The sequence below is a fragment of the Gopherus evgoodei genome, chromosome 16, assembly GCF_007399415.2.
Source record: "Gopherus evgoodei ecotype Sinaloan lineage chromosome 16, rGopEvg1_v1.p, whole genome shotgun sequence".
NCBI lineage: Eukaryota > Metazoa > Chordata > Testudines > Testudinidae > Gopherus > Gopherus evgoodei.
In genome coordinates, this window is record NC_044337.1 from 5,474,687 (window position 1) to 5,495,266 (window position 20,580).

The 20,580-nt window shown below is 48.1% G+C and overlaps 1 protein-coding gene across 2 annotated transcripts in view; it reads left to right on the forward strand.

Moving 5' to 3' along the window:
- The window catches only part of LOC115636145 (discoidin domain-containing receptor 2-like), a 156,226-nt gene that overhangs the window by 102,543 nt on the left and 33,103 nt on the right, over nucleotides 1–20,580 (forward strand). For both annotated transcript variants that reach the window (XM_030535895.1, XM_030535896.1), the window contains 4 exons: nucleotides 16,074–16,320; nucleotides 17,129–17,221; nucleotides 17,799–17,956; nucleotides 18,246–18,441. In XM_030535895.1, the coding sequence (XP_030391755.1) occupies nucleotides 16,074–16,320; nucleotides 17,129–17,221; nucleotides 17,799–17,956; nucleotides 18,246–18,441 (694 nt within the window). The remainder of the gene's footprint in view (nucleotides 1–16,073; nucleotides 16,321–17,128; nucleotides 17,222–17,798; nucleotides 17,957–18,245; nucleotides 18,442–20,580) is intronic.

Sequence of the window (20,580 nt, forward strand, 5' to 3'; positions counted from 1 at the left end):
TTAAAATAAGATACTATAGCACAGAACTGTAAAATAACAAATGTACCTACATTTAGAAAAGGTGCTGGGATCATGCCAGGATTTATACACCAATGAGTCTTACTTCAGTGTCTGGAAAATTGGTTGAAACAATGATTAAAGACAGAGATATAGTGTCTAGATGACCATGATGTGACAGGGGAAATACAGCTCCAGTTAAGGAGAGATGGGCCTCTCCTGTCTCCTGTGGTACTTGGAGAGTGCCAGTAAAATACTTAATAAAGAAGAAGCAAGTTTTTTGTGTTTTCAAACAGCTGTTGGCAAAGTCCCATACAAGTTGTCATTTGTGAAAGGTGAGAGTCAAGTTCTGTCATGAGTTAAAAACAGGCTAAGAGGTAGAAAACAAACAGTAAGATTAATAAAGCTAAGATCAATTAACAGAATCTGGTACTAGAGTCAGCGTTTAGTATATTAATTAATCATGTAGAAAAGGGGTGAGCAATCAGATGGGAAAATTTACGTAAATCAAGACTAAGGGAGACTGAAAGGAACTTCAGCGGGACCTGAGCATATTAGGTGACTGGACATTACAATGATAGGTAACATTCAGTGCTGACAAACGCCAAGTAATGCACACTGGGAGGAATGATTTGTGTTGGGATCTACATTTCCTATAACATTTTAGGAGAAAGATCTGGGCATAGCTGTAGACATTGCAGTGAAAACACCTGCTTAGTGTGCAATGACACTAGAGAGAAAACTGTGAAGGTACCTGGGGCAGGAAATAACATATAATTTATATAATGTCATTATATAAATTGGTATGATGTCCTTCCCTGTTCAGCTGTTCAGTACTGGTCACCCCATCTTGGAAAGATACAGCAGAAAAGAAGGGTCTAGTGACAGATGATGAGAATGGTTAGAAGCCAATAGAGGCATGAAGGGAGATGGATTAAATTGGAAGGAAAAAGAGAGATGTTCTCTCGAACTCTGCCCACAGACCAAGCTTCCCTAGTTCGCTTGCCAAACCAAGACACCCAAACAAGACTCCACTCGCAGTAGCTCTTCGCAGTCTGATTGTCCCTTCTCTTTCTCCCATGCTTTCAATGACAGTGAAAGAGCTACATTGTCATCAGTAATTTCAGTGAATGATCTTTGGCAATAACTAGGGGAAGTGTACATCTCTCCCAGAGCCATCATTTCAGGCTCATTCGTTCACAAGTTAAAGGGCATTTTCACAACCATTTACATTTTTTTTTATTGAATGTAGAGATTTCTGAGTACAAGAAAAATGCAGTTAGACCAACTGCCCTGGGAAATGTACAGTTAAACCAACTACCACAAACTGGCCAGCTCAACCCCTGGGGAGAGGTTGAAAAGATTTGGAGTGTTTAAATAGAGGAGGGATAAAATAGAGGTATAGAAACTAAGGAATGATATAGAGAAGATAAATCATCTGCCTTGACACACCCTTGTTCACGATAAAAGAAGAGACATTTGTGAAAACTGAAAGTAGAGACTTTAAAACCGATGAAAGGAAATGGTTTCTGCATAACTGACCTGTCCATTTCACAGGTTCATAGATTTTAAAGCCAGAAGGGACCGTTAGGACCATCTAACTGACCTCCTACTTAACACAGGACAGAGAAACCTCAGCTAATGATTGCTGCATCCAACGCAACAACAGGTGGTTGAGCGAGAGTGTGGCTTTTAGAATGAGAAATCCAGTTTTGGTTTAAAGTCTTCAAGTGACAGAGAATCCACTGCATCTTTAAGTAAATTGTTCCAGTTAATTGTTAATTACCCTCAGGCCTGGTCTACACTACGCGTTTAAACCGAATTTAGCAGCGTTAAACCCATTTAACCCTGAACCCGCCCACACAACGAGGCCCTTTATATCAATATAAAGGGCTCTTTAAACCAGTTTCTGTACTCCTCTCCAACAAGAGGAGTAGCGCTGAAATCGGTATTGCCGTGTCGGATTAGGGTTAGTGTGGCCGCAAATCTACGGTATTGGCCTCCGGGCGGTATCCCACAGTGCACCATTGTGACCGCTCTGGAAAGCAATCTGAACTCAGATGCACTGGCCAGGTAGACAGGAAAAGCCCCGTGAACTTTTGAATTTCATTTCCTGTTTGCCCAGCGTGAAGCTCTGATCAGCATGGGTGGCCATCCAGTCCCAAATCCAAAAAGAGCTCCAGCATGGACCATACGGGAGATACTGGATCTGATCTCTGTATGAGGAGACAAATCTGTTCTATCAGAGCACCATTACAGAAGACAAAATGACAAAGCATTTGAAAAAATCTCCAAGCTATGATACAGAGTCCACAGCACAGTGCTGTGTGACAAGCGTAATGGAAAGCCAAAGAATCAAATGGACGCTCATGGAGGGAGGGAGGGGGTACTGAGGACTTCAGTTATCCCACAGTCCCCGCAGTCTCCGAAAAGCATTTGCATTCTTGGCTGAGCTCCCAATGCCTGTAGGGTCAAAAACATTGTCCGGGGTGGTTCAGGGTATATCTCGTCAATTTACCCCCCCCTCTGCCCCCATGATAGAAAAGGGGAAAAAATCGTTTCTTGCCATTTTTCGGTGTCACCGTATGTCTACTGCATGCTGCTGTTAGACGGGGTGCTGCGGGGCTGAACAGCAGCATCCCCTCCCCTTCCTTTCCTGATGGCAGATGGTACAAAATGGTGGAAAACCGCCATCATCCCGTGAGTGCTCCTGGCTGGCCTCGGTGAGGTCGGCCGGGAGCACCTGGGTAAAAATGGGAATGACTCCCTGTCATTCCTGGCAGACGATACAAAATGCTGGGTAACAGTCCTCATCATAGCAACTGGAGCCTGAGCTCCATCAGCCCCCACACCCCTTTCGTGTCTAAAGAAAAGATTCTGTACTGCCTGGACTATCATAGCAGTGGGAGGCTGCGCTCCTCTGCCACCCACCCTTTAATGTCCTGCCTGGACTATCATAGCAGCTGGAGGCTGCCTCCCCCTCATTTTATCTCGCTAAAAAGACAGTGTTTTTTATTCCTGCATTCTTTATTACTTCATCACACAAATGGGAGGACATTGCAACGGTAGCCCAGGAGGGTTGGGGGAGGAGGGAAGCAACGGGTGGGGTTGTTGCAGGGGCATCCTCTAGAATGGCATGCAGCTCATCATTTCTGTGGGATCTCTGGGGCTCTGACCCAGAGCGGCTGTGCTCTCTGGCTCTCTAGTAGACTTGCCCCATATTCTAGGCAGGACTGACTCTATTTTTAGACAAAACATAAAGAAGGGAATGACTCAGGGAGTCATTCCCATTTTTGTCTATGCGCCCCCAGCTGACCTCAGCGAGGCCAGCCAGGAGCACCCATGACAGCAGCAAACGGTACAAAATGATTGATAACCGTCATCGCCAATTTCCAACTGCAAATGGTACAAAATGATTGATAACCGTCATCTCATCGCCAATTTACACGGGCAGACAGTGCAATAGGGATGGTAACCATCTCTGCTACCTTGCAAAGGCAAATGAATGCTGCTGTGTAGCACTGCAGTACCGCCTCTGTCAGCAGCATCCACTACACATATGGTGACAGTGACAAAAGGCAAAACAGGCTCCATGGTTGCCATGCTATGGCGTCTGCCAGGGCAATCCAGGGGAAAAAGGGTGTGAAATGATTGTCTGCCGTTGCTTTCATGGAGGAAGGATTCAGTGACGACATTTACCCAGAATGACCCGCAACACTGTTTTTGCACCATCATGCATTGGGCTCTCAAACCAGAATTCCAATGGGCAGGGGAGACTGCGGGAACTATGGCATAGCTAGGGGATAGCTACCCACAGTGCAACGCTCCAGAAATCGACGCTAGCCTTGGTACACGGATGCACACCACTGAATTAATGTGCTTAATGTGGCCGCGTGCACTCGACTTTATACAATCTGTTTTACAAAACCGGTTTATGTAAAATCAGAATAATCCCGTAGTATATACATACCCTCAGTGTTAAAAACTTACTTGTTATCTCTAGCCTGAATTTATCTAGTTTCAGCTTCCAGCCTTGCCTTCCATGCTACGCCTTTGTCTGCTCAGTTAAAGAGCCCTCATTATGAAGTATCAGAGGGTAGCTGTGTTAGTCTGAATCTGTAAAAAGCAACAGAGAGTCCTGTGGCACCTTTAAGACTAACAGATGTATTGGAGCATAAGCTTTTGTGGGTGAATACCCACTTCATCAGACGCATGTAGTGGACATTTCCAGAGGCAGGTATAAATATGCAGGCAAGAATCAGTCTGGAGATAACGAGGTTAGTTCAATCAGGGAGGGTGAACATTTGATGGGCCTTCAGATGGGGCTTAACTATCATTTTAGCCATTGCAGTATCTCTCCATAAAGTGAATGTCCCCCCATTAACTACCACCTTCTGCTCCCCCTGGCGATCTGCTGGATCTGCCCCCAGCAGGGTGCAGCAGGACATGTGCACAGTGGTATGGGATGTGAATGGCTCAGCGTGGACATTAGATAGCATCTCCCTCCAGAAGTTCAGTCAGTCAGGGCAAGTCTACATGATCAAGTACTTTGGACTTCAGGGAAAACCAGAGATGTTAATTGGCCTCTTAGGTGTAGTTCACACCCAATTAACACCCTCAGAGTTCTCTGGAGCCCAAAGTATTTGACCATGTGTACACACAGCCCTTGCAAGCTGAGGTTGTGCTAAGTTTTCCTGTTTTTTTAGTCTACATAGGGTGACCTCAGAAACTGCACCATCTACTCAGGACACTCCCTACACTAACACCGGAACAAATCAACATACCCTTAGAGCCCCGACCAGGGTTATTCTATCTACTACCCAAGATCCACAAACCCGGAAATCCTGGACTCCCCATCATCTCAGGCATTGGCACTCTCACTGAAGGACTGTCTGGATATGTGGACTCTCTACTCAGACCCTATGCCACCAGCTCTCCCAGCTATCTCCATGACACCACTGATTTCCTGAGGAAACTACAATGCATTGGTGACCTTCCAGAAAAACATCATCCTAGCCACCATGGATGTAGAGGCTCTCTACACAAACATCCCACACACAGATGGAATACAAGCTGTCAGGAACAGTATCCCTGATGATGCCGCAGCACAACTGGCTGCTGAGCTCTGTGCCTTTATACTTACACACAACTATTTCAAATTTGATGACAATATATATCTCCAGATCAGTGGCACCGCTATGGGCACCTGCATGGCCCCACAATATGCCAATATTTTTATGGCCGACCTGGAACAACGCTTCCTCAGATCTCGTCCACTCATGCCCCTTCTCTACCTATGCTACATTGATGACATCTTCATCATCTGGACCCATGGGAAGGAGACTCTGGAAAAATTCCACCACGATTTCAACAGCTTCCACCCCACCATCAGCCTCAGCCTGGACCAATCTACATGGGAGGTCCACTTCCTAGACACCACGTTGCAAATAAGTGATGGTCACATTAACACCACCCTATACCGAAAACCTACTGACCGCTGTGCCTACCTTCATGCCTCCAGCTTCCATCCCAGGCACATCACACGATCCATTGTCTACAGCCAAGCACTGAGGTACAACCGCATCTGCTCTAACCCCTCAGACAGAGACCAACACCTACAGAATCTCCACCAAGCATTCTCAAAACTACAATACCCACACGAGGAAATAAGGAAACAGATCAACAGAGCCAGACATGTACCCAGAAGCCTCCTACTGCAAGACAAACCCAAGAAAGAAACCAACAGGACTCCACTGGCCATCACATACAGTCCCCAGCTAAAACCCCTCCAACGCATCATCAGGGACCTACAACCCATCCTGGACTATGATCCCACACTTTCACAGGCCTTGGGTGGCAGGCCAGTCCTCGCCCACAGACTGCCTGCCAACCTGAAACATATTCTCACCAGTAACTGCACACCGCACCATAGTAACTCTAGCTCAGGAACCAGTCCATGCAACAAACCTCAATGCCAACTCTGCCCACATATCTACACCAGCGACACCATCACAGGACCTAACCAGATCATCCACACCATCACCGGTTCATTCACCTGCACCTCCACCAGTGTAATATACGCCATCATATGCTAGCAATGCCCCTCTGCTATGTACATCGGCCAAACTGGATAGTCTCTATAGGAAAGGATAAATGGACACAAATCAGATATTAGGAATGGCAATATACAAAAACCTGTAGGAGAACACTTCAACCTCCCTGGCCACACTATAGCAGACCTTAAGGTGGCCATCCTGCAGCAAAAAAACTTCAGGACCAGACTTCAAAGAGAAACTGCTGAGCTTCAGTTCATCTGCAAATTTGACACCATCAGCTCAGGATTAAACAAAGACTGTGAATGGCTTGCCAACTACAAAATCAGTTTCTTCTCCCTTGGTTTTCACACCTCAACTGCTAGAACAGGGCCTCATCCTCCCTGATTGAACTAACCTCGTTATCTCTAGCTTGCTTGCATATATATACCTGCCCCTGGAAATTTCCACTACGTGCGTCTGACGAAGTGGGTATTCACCCACAAAAGCTCATACTCCAAAATGTCTGTTAGTCTATAAGGTGCCACAGGATTCTTTGCTGCTTTTACAGATCCAGACTAACATGGCTACCCCTCTGATACTCAGTTTCCATTGACAGTGTACACAGGACTCCAGGGGGCTCTGAGGGTGTTAATTGGCTGTGAATTGCAGCTACTTGGCCAGTTAACACCCTTGGCACTCCCTGGAGTTGGAAGTATTTGAGCTGTGTCAGAGATCAGGACATGGGTGGTCATTTCTAGTGGTTAGTACTGGAGTCAGTAGCCAGGAATAGGAGCTGAGGGTCAGAGCTGGGTTACTTGGAGTGAGGCAAGGCTGAGTCCAAGGCAGGAGCAGGGCTGGGAACAAGCAGATGCAGGAACCAACACAGCTCTGGGTAAATGCTTTGAGGTTGAATGTAGTCTACTGGTTCCCAAGATTGCCTGTCCGTACTGTAGCCTTCCTAGTCCACCAGGTACTCGGTCTTTCCCACAACTTATCTAGAGTTGAGGATTCAGTGGACCACTGTTATGGGTGGCAGTGGGGGGTTGGAGGTTTTGGATATGGGTTCTCAGTGTAAGGCTTTAAAAGTGATATGTGAAAGAAGGGGTATATCTTCACGGACTTGGATCTGTTGCCTGAAGGCCACTAGGTTTACCCTATTTATAAACTTGAAGAGGCCTAGATATTGGTAGTCTAGTTTGGCAGCTGGGCAGCTCGATTTAAGTTCTGGTCAGAGATCTGCACCTTGTCCCCTATGGCCAAAATGGGGGCAGCCTCATGGTCTTTTTCTGTGAGGTGTTTATAGGATTCTTTGGCAGACTGCAAGTGTTTCTTGAGTTCCTATGCTCCCAGTGTAGGTGGGAGGCTAAATCTGCAACATCCAGTACTAGGGACCTCATGGGTAAATCTGGATTGAAGCAGGGGTGAAAGCCATAGTTAGCAAAGAATGGGCTATGGGTCAAGGTGTGGATTACATTGTTATGTGCAAATTCAGCAGAGCACAGCAGGGGAGACAGTCATCCTGGTGGTAACTCAGCAGGGCCGGCTCCAGGCACCAGCTCAGCAAGCTGGTGCTTGGGGCGGCCAAGGGGAAGGGGCAGCACGTCGGGCTTTTCGGCGGCAATTCTATGGCGGGTCCCTCAGTCCCTCTCAAAGGGAAGGACCTGCTGCTGAATTGCTGCCGAAGAGGAAAACGGCGTGGTGGAGCTGCTGCCAATCGCGATTGCGGCTTTTTTTTCATTATTATTTATTTTCTTCAGCCGCTTGGGGCAGCAAAAACTCTGGAGACGGCTCTGTAACTCAGAAAGCAGCGAAGATACTGCTCCATGATTTGATTGACCCTCTCTGTTTGCTCATTAGTCCGTTGAATGAGGCGAGGGATTCGATGGCAAGTAGTCTGAGAAATTCCCACCAGAATTGGGTCCTTGATCCAATATAATACCTGTCGATAACCTGTGGTAGTGGAAAACATTTTCCGTGCAGAGCTGAGCTGTCTCCCATGCAGCAGGAACAGTTCAGCATGGCATGGAGTGCTCCATTTTTGTTAGGAGGTTGGTGGCCACCAGGATTACCAACTGTCCCTGGGAGCATGGCAGTTCTACAATGAAGTTCAAGGCTGTGGACGTGTGGGGAGAGGCAGGAGGAGACTTAAGGGTTTTGATCATGGGTTCTTGGTACATGCGAAGAGGCTGCAGGACCTTATATAACCTTTAATGTAAGTTTATAGGCCTGGCCATCAGAAGCTCCTTGAGACCAGATTCTGGGTCTTGAATTGGACAAAATAGCCTGCAAGAGGCAAATTGTGCCATAGTTTCAATACCTGAAGGCTAGATTGTTCCTCCATAGAATATCAGGGTTGGAAGGGACCTCAGGAGATCATCTAGTCTAACCCCCTGCTCAAAGCAGGACCAATCCCTAGACAGATTTTTGCCGCAGATCCCTAAATGGCCCCCTTAAGGATTGAACTCACAACTGGGTTTAGCAGGTCAGTGCTGAAACCACTGAGCTAGCCCTCCCCCTAGAACATAAATATAACCCTTACAATAGAGAAGGCTGTTCTCTAATCTGCAATCAGAGGTTGAATACACACATCACTCAGAATCATTGGGAAGCAGAGAGTGGATGGAGGATGTCAGACTGTTGCTGATTGTCCCATAGACAAAGTTGGATACTTTGAACACGGTGGCAGAGTTCTCTTCACCAGATTTGAGAGTTTCATTTTTGCGGGATAGGGCATCTGCCTTCCCGTTTCTCATACCTAGGTGATAAGTTACCAAGCTAGTGAAGAAGAGAGACCAGCAGACCTAGCACTAGTTAAGGTGTCTAGCGGTTTGTAGATATTCCAGGTTCTTGTGATCTGTCAAGACTTGGACTAGGAATTGGGCTTCTTCTAGGAGGTGGCGCTACTCCTCGAAAGCCACCTTGGTAATTGCTCTTTGTCACAAATACCGTAATTTTTTTCCCACTGAGGTTAGCTTTCAAGAATAAAAGGATGGAGTTGGTTGCTGGAGCCCACATATTGAGACAATACTGCACCTATGGCAAAATTCAAGGCATGGCTTCCATCTTAAATGGTTTAGTGGGTAAAGCAGGATGGATGCTGAAGTGAATGGCTCTTCAGTCAATCAAAATCTGAGGGAGCATCCATGGACCAAACAAACTTGGCCCCCTTTTGCAGGAGCAGCTTTGTGAGTGCAGCCAGGCTAGAGAATCCTTTAATAAAACACCTGTAGAAACTGCCGAACTCTAGAAATTGCTGCACCCTATGTATGTCCTTGGGCATGGTCCAGTCGGATACTGCTTCTACCTTACACGAGTCCATGGTGAGTCCTTCAGGCAAGATGATATAGCCCAAGAATTCCACTCTGTCCCTACCAAACTCGCATTTCTCAAGCTTTCCATAGAGGTGGTTTTGGCAGAATGTCTCCAAGGCTGCGCACCTGATGATTGTGGAGGGCCTGACTTTCTGAGAAAATAAGGATGTTGTCCAGGTAAATGATGACAAATTGGTCCAGCATGCCCCTAAGGATGTCATTTATAAAATGCTGGATTTATGAAATTGCTAGGATGTTGCACAACCCAAACAGCACGAGCAAATGCTCAAAGAGGCCATACCTGGTCCAGAAAGTGGTCTTCCATTCATCTCTTCTCGGATCCCCACCAGGTTATAAGCTCTGTGAATGTTCAACTTTGTGAAGACCTTGGCAGAGCATAGTCTTTCGAACAGCTCATTAATAAGTGGTAAAGGGTACCAATTTCGGACTGTAATCTTGTTCAGAGCTTGGTAGTACAAACAAGGCCAAAGGGAGCCATCTCTGCCACAAAGAAGATCCAGGCTCCTGCTAGAAACATTGAAGTGCAAGTGAACCCATTCTGCAGGTTTTCTTCAAGGTAACTCTGGGTTCAGAGAGAGTAAATGTGCCTGAAGGGAATCTCTGCCCCTGGCTGTAGGTTGATGGAGCAGTTGTAGCTGTGATGTGCTGGGAAAGCATTGGCTTTCCCTTTTGTTGAACACATCAGCATAGTGTTGGTATTTAACGGGGGTCCCTAAAGCTGTTGGAGAAGCTCAGTGGGTTGCTGGGGTTGCTTTTGAATCCTTTCCTTGTGTCTCTGAATTCTTTGGAGGACTGAGTAAACCTTGAAGGATTGCTGGTCCCCAGTTGGCTCTAGGGAAACAGGATTGTCAGCAAAACAGGGAGTCAAAGCATATTGTGGCTGACCACCAGCAGATGCGTGAATCATGGACAACGAGCCAGGGATGCCAAGGACAGCTAATGAATGCAGTGCATGAATTGGCCCAAAATGGAGGATTTCTTGGTGGCTTCAAAAGGGAGCCATCTGGTGGGTGACCAGTCCCAATGAAAGGAGTGACCCGTCTGTGGACTCCTCTAAGTTGGGGGAGACCTTGCACTGGATGGGGAGCTTGTATACTCGGGCGAACTCCAGATCCATGAAATTGCCAGAGGTGTTCAAGTCTACCAGTGCCTCTACGATGGTGTCGGGCATCTCAAGGGGCTGCAGCCAGAGAGAGAATTGGAGATGTGTTGGATGCTGATTGGCCATCACCAGGATAGCAGCCGACAAGTGTTGGTGTGGACTGCTGGGGAGGGGAGAAGGGTGCCCCGAACCCCGCCTTCTGGGGCTGAGGATAGCAGGAGCAGGGAGGACCTTTTTTTTCTGTGGCATTCGGTCAGGCAGTCATTGATCTTGAAGCACAGATTACCTAACACATCCAGGCCAAAGGGGGACTCCACCCGTGCCAGTTCATCTTTAATATCATCACATAGGCCGAGCCAGAAATAACAACACTGGGTGGCCTCTTTCCACTCGATGTGTCAGGGATCAGGGCCTGCAGCAGAGCTAGTCTCCAGGCAGCTTCATCAGTACAGCTGCCCTGCAGCAGGCTGCCTGATTGGCTACAGAGGCCAGAAGCAGCAACTGGCCAGCTTCTCAACACTTACCCACCACGGTGCCTGCTCCTGAGTTACCTTATTCCAGCTGCTCCTGCCTTCCTCTGAACTTTGCCTCTGTCCTGCTCCTGCCTCCCCATGCTTGATATCCTGCTCACTCCAGTTCCTACCCTTTGCTTTGGCTCATGGCTCTGGCCTCTGACAACAGACTCCAGCTCAGCCCTTAGCTCTGGTATTCAGTTCCTGCCTTCCAGTTTGACACTTGGCTTTGGCTCCTGGCTATGACTCTCGCCATTAGGCCTGACCTCCGCTTCGACCATGAGCTAAACCGCCCCATCCCGGCCAGCCAACAGATTGCGAGCCCTTAATATTGGAGTCAGGGACTCTTGGCGCTAACATGGATGCTATTAAAACACCAGCGGAACTGGTGGACTCCATCAAGAACCTGGAAGTGCAAATAACTGCCCTGCAATCACAGAACATGGCCCTACAGATGCATGGTTCTCTGCTGGCTCCTCCTACTCTGCCTCTCCTAGAGCCAAGGAGTTTGCTGCCCAACAAATTGGTTGGAGATTGGGACAAGTTTTGGGGGGAGAGTTTCTGAACCAATATGAGCTCCTGTTCCTTCTACACCCCCGATCATTCCCTACAGTCCAGGTCCATGTGGGACTCATCTTAAGTGTGTTGACTGGAGAGGGCTTCCCCACTCCCGGAACAGTCCAGCCCCCTCTTGCAATGATTAGAGGAATTCATTCAAGCTACATCCATCATCTTCAGTGATGCCAACTGTATGCGGACCTCCAAGGCAATCCTTCAAGCAATGCAGCAGGGAGGCCAGCCCATAGCTAAGTTTGCTGCTGAATTTCACCGTTTGGCTTCTGACACCAAGTGGGATGAGGCAGCACAGTGCTGCTATTTCCGCTTGGGGTTAAATGAGGAGATAAACAATGAGCTTCCATGGGTGGTGCCTCCATCCAGTTTGGACAATCTGATTGGATTGTGTGTCAGAACGGATGATCACCTCATGGAGTGGTGTTGTGAGCATACATCGATTTTTTTTTCCCGAAAGCCACCATTCTCTGTGCCCCTGACATCCCAGACATGCAGGTCTTGACTGGCATCAGAGCTCATGCTAGCTCACCAGGCTCGCCCCCACCTCTCCAACTTGGAGAAGAACCAACATCGGGCTTTAGGCTTGTGCTTATATTGTGAGGACCCCGGCCATCTTGCCTTGATGTGTCCAGCAAAGTTTTGGGTGGGGCTGGGGCCAGGAAATGCCAGGTCCCCAGCCCTTAGGAGATGGTCCAAGCCAAGCTGGTCGTCTTCCCCCTTCAGCGGTTCCTAGTATCCATGGGCCACAGCCAATGCAGTAGGATTCCCAAGTAAATTTTTGATGCAACTATGAATACCTCTATTAATTTGACTATCAGAAAGCTCTGAGATCCCTCTAGAGGTGTTATACTTCTAAGAAGCACATGGGACCTTTTTCAGGGGAAAAGGCAATACGTTGCTTTTATTGAAGATACAACAATTAGCATATGCATTCAATCACATCGCACACACACACTGTCCCACCAGTCAATGTTATCGTTACCAGTCCAGAGTCCAGATCAACCTAGTGGCCCCCAAGCTGATCACCCGTAGGGAGGAGCTGGGTTCCGTCGGTCGTGACACAATGCTCCGGGGAAGTTTTGGCAGGACAAACCCAAAGTTTCATGGCAAGGTACTCTGTTTATATAGTGATTATCCTTCATTGGGACCAATGAGTTTTGCTCTGTCGTACTGTAATCAATTGTTGTTCGACAAGTGCTTGTTTTCTTAAATTGTCCTTCTCATTCTTTATCACAGCTCTCCTGTCCCCATCGATAGGTGCCTGTCTTATCTTTAGAGTCGTCAGTCTGCCCTCCTCTGACATTCCCGTTCGGGCATGTTGCAGCCTCTTGGCGCCCTTGCATCTGTCTCCGGTTTCTCCCTGGACCATCTGGTTCAGCGATGGCCTTCACACATCTCTCTTAACACACACATTCCTCATTCACACACAAAACAAAATTAATTTACACAGAACATTTGGAACAGAAACATCAAGTTGCAATGCAAAAGAAAACAATCATGGCGTTCTTTTCCTTATTGTAAAATGCTAAACCTACAACAAACTGGTGACCTCAAAGGTCCATCACTGCCTTGAAATCAGTCCAGACACAAATTCTGGCTGATGTATCTCTACCTGTGGCCCATTAGGCCATTCCTCTCTTCTATTCAAAAAGGGTGGCTGGCAGGATATGGTCGAATAATACAACGATACATTTTAAACAAGCTACGTTATTCTTTATCCTTCATTCTAAATTATGTACAATACAAACATAAAATCCTACTACTACAGAGGCCTCGGTCGACTCAGGGGCCTCAGGTAACTTTATGGACTTAAGCCATGCTGTTCCCACCATACACATCCAGTCCATCCAGATCTGGTTGAGACTATTGATGGGTCTCTTCTCTCCCCAGGACCTGTAACGCAGGGCATGACTGCAGACATAGCAGAAATTGGAGTCAACACTGATTTAGGAACCACAAAATTTGTCTCAGTTGCCACTGAACTTGTCAGGCAGGGAGAGTTTGGGCTCATGGGAAGCAGGGGCTAGAGCTGAAGGCAGCGTGGGTTGAGCTTTCAGGTCTGTAGGGCTCCCACTCTCTCTTACAAAGATATTGGGCCTTTCTTGGATTCATGCTCACCATATCAGCTGTAGTTCCCTTATTTTTTGTGCATTTATGGCTGCTCAAACTGTCAGAGATCAGGATGGGGGAAGTCATGCATACTGGTGGGAGCCGGAGTCAGTAGCCAGGAATTGGAGCCCAAGGTCAGAACCGGGGTCAGAAGTCCAGAGTTGGAGCTGAGGGTCAAAGCCAGGTTCCCTGGAGTGAGACAAGGCGGGGACAAAGCTCGGCCAAGGCAGGAGTCGGGCTGTGTCTGAGGCACGAGTGGGGTTGGAACAAACAGGCGCGGGAGCCAACGCAGCTATGGGTGAAGGCTTCAAGCACTCACTACAGTGCCATGGCTGCTGGGCTTAAGAGCAAGTCTGCTGACTCTTCCTGCCAGTCAGGGACTGTAGCCAAGGAGGCAGCCTACTACAGGCCAGCTGCACTCGTTAGGTTGCCTGAACTGGCTCCGCTTCCCCTTCCAGCACTGGGCCTCAGTGGGTGAGTTGGGCAATTCTGAGCAGAGGGGTCACACTAGCCGCATATGGCGCACTGCATTTCCCCACCATCCCAGGTCTTCTCAGAGGTGGTTTCCCTGCTCCTGGGTGTGGGTCTCTGCTTGGGCCTGTCCCTGTCTCCTGATCCTATTCCATCTCTGTTAGGTTTTCTGTCAAACCCAGATCGACTATCTGCGTACTGATCTGCCCATTTCCCAGTTGTGGCTACATCTCTTGGTTTTTTGTCTCTCAACCAGGTTTTTAGGTCAGGGTGGCGGGGTTATAGAATTGTTCTAAACCCAATAATTTACAGGGCTCAGCGACCGTGGTAATCCCCCCCAACCAAGTCCCCATTTTCTTACGTAATCCCTAAATTGGGTTGAAACCTCAACGTAGGTTGTTTCCCCTGTTTTTCTGAACTCCCCAAAACCTTCTCCTATATACTTCAGGGGTCGGTTTAAAGTTTTGCAACAACGTTTGTTTACATCACTTATAATCTTTATAGTCCTCCCTGTCCATAGAGTGAAACTCTCCAAAGCTTTTGTCCCTGACTGTCTGTCGTGGAGCCAGATACCATATCAGGTCCTCCTGCCACAACTTCTTCAGTACACACTCCATTTCAAAAGCATTTAGAAACACGCCCATGTCACCGCCTTCCCTAAAGCAAGGAAGTAAATGGGAATCTATGCCACCCACCAGGACAGGTACATGGTGCCTGGCTTCGCCAGCTGGACTAGGATTCTGCTGGTGCTGTCTCCACCTCGAGCTGATAATGCCACTGCTTGTCCTTCTCCTGCTTTTCGTGCTGGCTCTGATCCTCCTTCTCTCTCTCCTTGTGCTGACAGTGTTTTCCCGTTTGTTTGCTCTTGCTCCCAGTTTGCTCATTCTTGCACTTGGTCTGCTTGCTGCTGCACTTCTAGATGCAGCCAGTCCCTGTCCAGCTGAATCCTCCATTGATCTGCCTGTGGACCAGTTGTATTCAGGCTGGATGAAATATGGCTGCTGCTTCTGTCAGCCTCTTCCCTGCTTCCTTCCAGGGTGCTGGTTTGATGCTTCGCGGGGGTAGCCAGCATTGTGAGGCACCTTGCTATCACCTGCCCTTAGTGCGAGGAAGCTTTATCTGTGCCTGCTGGGGTCAGCTCCCCAACTCCACATGCACCCCCCTCACAGGCCCCGCTGTTACTCTGCAGGTTAGCAATTGGCACACCCAAACCCTCGAGACCTCCAAGCGTCTCTGTGGAGCATCCAGCCCCTTGTCCAGTGGACACGTGCAGTATTCACAGATTCACTGCTTCCAAAGAAACAGTGCAGCACTAGCATGGTGAGGCCCCACTTGGGGAGCACAGAAGCTGCTGTGATACAAACCATCACCTTCATCTCGATTTGCGAATGTGTCTGGGGTACAACTGAATTTCCAGTTTTCTGCAGAATTCAGGATGCAGCCCCCAGAAGCCAAAGGCTTTGTTCTCTTGTTCTTGGTCCCAGATGCTGCAGAGTACATGGTGCCTTTCTCCTTAATGTGATTATTTGCGTTTAGGCGGGGTGGTGAGTTATAGGGGCCCATGGTGCCCGTGTTCCAGGAATATTCAGGGCCCATGGGCTCGGCTCCACCAATGTTCAGGGCTGGGTCTTGCCCCCGACCCTGCCTGCTGCCCCCACGCACCTCCCCAGGAACATCTCCAGGCTCCGCCTGCCACTCCTGGGCAATTTAAAAGGGCCCAGGGGCCCCCAGCCACCACCGCCACCACCAGTAGCCCAGCAGGGTTAAAGTGGCTTCCTGCCCAGCCTCGTTCTGCACCACTCCCGAAGTGGGCGGCACATTCCAGCGGCCCCAGGATTTTAGGTTTATACAATTCATTGGTTGCATATCTAAGACCTGGTCCTTGTGTCAAAACGGGGAGTCAGAGGAACTCAGTCTGATTGGTCCTTTTTCCTCTTGCCAGGTGCATTGCAACAATATGTTTTCCAAGGGGGTGAAGATCTTCCAGAAGGTGGAATGTCTGTTCAAACCACGGCTGATTGCAGAGTGGGAGTCTGAGCCTGTTGGAGTTTCCACCATCTTGGATGACAAAAACCCCAGTGCGAGGTTTGTGACCATCCCCCTGAATCAGCGGGTGGGCAAAGCCGTCCTTTGCCGTTTCTACTTCGCTGACACCTGGATGATGATCAGTGAGATTTCCTTCCAGTCTGGTAAGTCTCCTTCCAAGGTCTGTAGGGGACGGTGGGGAGCAGGAGGCAGACAGGGGGAGCCTGAACAAGAATTGAGGCTGGCAGAGGCAGGGTTGATGGAAGATACACAAGGATCATGAGCTGGGGAGCAGGACTGTCTGTGGGAGGAAGGGGGCAGTGAGGCAAAGGCGTGGGGGGCAGTGAGGGAGCAAGTGTGGAGCAGTCAGGGAGCAGGTATGGGAGCAGTAAGGGAGAGGAGTGGGGGCGGCAATCGGGGAGGAAGTCGGGGAGCAGGAGCACTGAAGATTTGAATTTTCAGCTTGTGACTACCACACATTATGGGGGGCAAGGGGACTGAAGCTCGGAAGCCAAAGCAAAGAACACTCATATTTTGGGTTTGGTTTTGGTGGTTTTTTTACGAACTCTCCTGATTTTCCAGCTAGTCTCCTGCTGTTCTGGGTTCTGTGTCAGGGCTTTTGAATTATAAACAAGGATTAGTTGTGACCCTCAGCCTCATGCTGCAATGAGGCAACCTGCTGCACCTATCTCCTCTGCTCTAGTCTGGCCTTCGCCTGGCCTGGGACCAATCCTGCAAAGCCAGCAATCCATGAGTCAGTGAGTGAGGCTTGCTCTCCTGAGCGAGGGTGTGTAGGTGGGGCTCTTACACAGTGATGCTGCACAGATAAATAATGGAAGTGAGCAACCCTGGGGCTCCTGGCACAGCCCTAGGTGTGAATGTGGGGGCCTTGCTTGGGGATCACAGAGACTGCTGGCAGAGGCAGCGGCAGGGAGTATGCGACAGACTGACATCTGCTCTTGCCTTCCACAGACATGGAGAATGTAAATCCTACTGTGGTTACTCTAGCCACAAGCACAGCAGAGCTGCTGGATACAGAGACCAACGCTACTAAGGCGGCATGGGGTAAGGACTTGACCACCGTCCCTTCTCTACTACACAGACCCGCCAGACTGTACTGGCGAATGGAAGGCCCATGCTCTGTCACAAGAGGGGTCCCTCCCTCCTTGCAAAGTGCTTCCTGCAGCAGTGTACACGCCCCAGCATCACTCCTCCACACCTAGCACCAAGTGCTTTATGCTACACTCACTAATCCAGGGCTGGATCTGCCCCAGCCACAGTGCCAGTCATAGAATATGGCAGGCCACCGGCGGGAGGAGACCTGAGTGCACATGTGCAGCCAATGAAACCTCAAAACCTACCCACTGAAATTGAGTCCAGGTTCATTTTCCACCCTGCTATGAGTTACAGTAGCCCAGAGTCACCATGTCCAAAGGCAAGAACAGCATGTGGCTCCAGAAGCCGCTAGCACCAAGTTTTGTGAAGTTCCAGGAAAAGAGACTTTCTGATTAAACCAGCGTGAAAACAGACTAGCTTTGTCCAGGAAGTTGCCCTGGTTCTCTTCTGCACCAGACTATTAGCCTGTGAGTGCAACCCCACATCTTGTGACTCCAGTTTCTTTTCATTTTCTTCCTCGGTACAGAAACCACTTCTTTTATAACCAGCACCTGGATAGAGGAGAAAGCAGATGACTCCAATACTTCCATCCTGGTTGGCTGCCTTGTGGCTATTATACTCCTGCTCCTGATCATTATAATCATCATTCTGTGGAAGCAGTATGTCCAGAAGAGACTGGAGAAGGTAACGTGACGGTGCTGCTGTACATGGGAGTCTGGAGCTGTGCTGGCCCTGCCGAGCTCTATGATGTATTAGGAAGTACTGGAGAGTCCCTGTGATATCCCCAGTGGACGGGATGCCATGGTGTCATGGAGCTCCCACTCCCTGCTCCCCACCATCACGTCCTGGGCTCCTCAGCACGAAGCAGGCCCCAATCAGGATGCTGCTGTGTTAGGGAGTGACTGCCGCCCTTGCAGCCAGTGCACTTCCTGACCGTTCCGAATAGCTCAGCAGCTTGTTCTCTCTTCCGAAGGCCCCCCGGCGAATCCTGGAGGAGGACGCCATGGTTCGTCTCTCCTTCTACAGCTACACCATCGTCAGCAACCAGAACCAGATCCACCAGTCTAATCCCACCTACGAACGGGTCTTCCCACTGGACCTGGAATATCACCAGCCTGCTACACTGCTTCAGAAGCTACCAGAACTCTCCCAAAGCGCCGAGGATTCAGGTAAAAGTGGCTGGTGTATGGGAGTCAGCAGTGTCTGGAGGGATTATTCATTTGTTTTATTTCCTTCACCTTCTAAAAATGTGCCTTGATTCATCCAGTGCCCTGGTAGTCTGTTCTGACCACTACACTCTCCTTCCAGAGCCAGGGACAGAACCCAGGAGTCTTGATATTCAGCAATAAGTCACAGGCAAAGTGTTTGTTATATCCTCCTCTCATGGCTGTTCATAGCATTTAAAGCCGAAAGGGACCATCTAGTCTGGCCTCCTGTATATCACAGGCCATTACATTTCACACAAGTACCCCCATGATTTCAGTTACATTAAAGCATTTCAGTCCTCAGGAGACTACACTATTATGTGTCACTGGCAGAGAACAAGACAGAATGAGGTGCCACTAATGCCAGAGGCCCCTGCAATGGCAGGGAATTGAATAGGTCCAAATGATCCCTGCAGATAATCCATGCCCCCTGCTGCAAGGAAGGTGAACAGCTGCTAGCTTCAGCTCACACCTTAGGCAGGGGTCTGTGCTGTGGATCTCATTTACTCACAGAGGTCAGTACAACTCCACATGAAAGAATTTCTGTTTTTCCAGGGGGGTTTTGTAAGAAATTACTTAATATTAAAAATGCGTTAAAAGAATGTTAAGATTGCAAAGTGAAGGACTCAAAAGTTAGGAAATGCCAGAATTAAAGTTGCCCATGCAAACTTAATTTGGTTCCCTCCTGTGTAGGCGTTATGATAGTCTTCAGTTACAGATGACTGGAGGATAGCTAATGGGATACTAATTTTTTTTTAAGTTTCCAGAGGGGATCTTGGCAATTACAGGCTGGTAAGCCTAACTTCAGTACCAGGCAAATTAGTAAAGAACAGAATTATTAGACACATAGATGAACATGATTTGTTGGCAAAGAGTTCACACGACTTTTGTATGGCGAAATCATGCATCATCAGTCTATTAGAATTCTTTGAGGGGTCAAAAAATATGTGGACAAGGGTGATCCAGTAGACATAGTGTACTTAGACTTTCAGAAAGCCTTTGATAGGGTCTCTCACCAAAGGCTCTTAAGCAAGGTAAGCTGTTATGGGATAAAAGGGAAGGTCCTTTCACTGGCTAAAAGACAGGAAGCAAAAGGTAGGAATAAATGGTCAGTTTTCAGAATGCAGAGAGGTAAATAGTGGTGTCCCCCAGGGGTCTGTATTGGACCAGTGCTATTCAACATATTCATAAATGATCTGGAAAATGTAGTGAACAGTGAGGTGACAAAGTTCGCAGATGATACAAAATGACTCAAGATAGTTAAGTCCAAAGCAGGCTGTGAAGAGCTACAAAGGGGTCTCACAAAACTGGGTGACTGGGCAACAAAATGGCAGATGAAATTCAATGTTGATAAATGCAAAGTAGTGCACGTTGGAAAACATAATTCCAACTATACATACAAAATGATGGAGTCTAAATTAGCTGTCAACACTCAAGAAAGAGATATTGAAGTAATTGTGGATAACATCTGAAAACATCTGCTAAATATACAGGGGCAGTGCAAAAAGCTAACAAAAATGTTGGGAACCATTAGGAAAGGGCTAGATAATAAGACAGAAAAAATCATAATGCAACTATATAAGCCCATGGTACACCCACACCTTGAATACTGCGTGCAGTTCTGGTTGACCCATCTCAAAAAAGATATATTAGAATTGGAAAAAGTACAGAGAAGGACAACAATGATTAGGGATGCGGAACAGATTCCATATGAGGAGAGATTTAAAAGAGGGAGACTTTTCCTCTTGGAAAAGAGATGACTAAGGGGGGATATGATAGAGGTCTGTAAAATCACGACTGGTGTGGAGAAGGTTAATAAGGAAATGTGAAGGGGTAAATAACATAACACAAGAATGAGGGGTCACTCAATTAAATTAATAGGCAGCAGGTTTAATAACAAACAAAAGGAAGTATTTCTTCACACAGTGCGCCATCACTTTGTGGAACTCACTGCCAGGGATGTTGTGAAGGCCAAAACTATAACTGGGTTCAAAAAAGAGTTTGACAAGTTCGTGGACAATAGGTCTCTCAATGGCTTTTAGCCACGATGATCAGGAATACAGCCGCATGCCCTTGGTGACCCTAAGCTTCTGACTGCCAGAT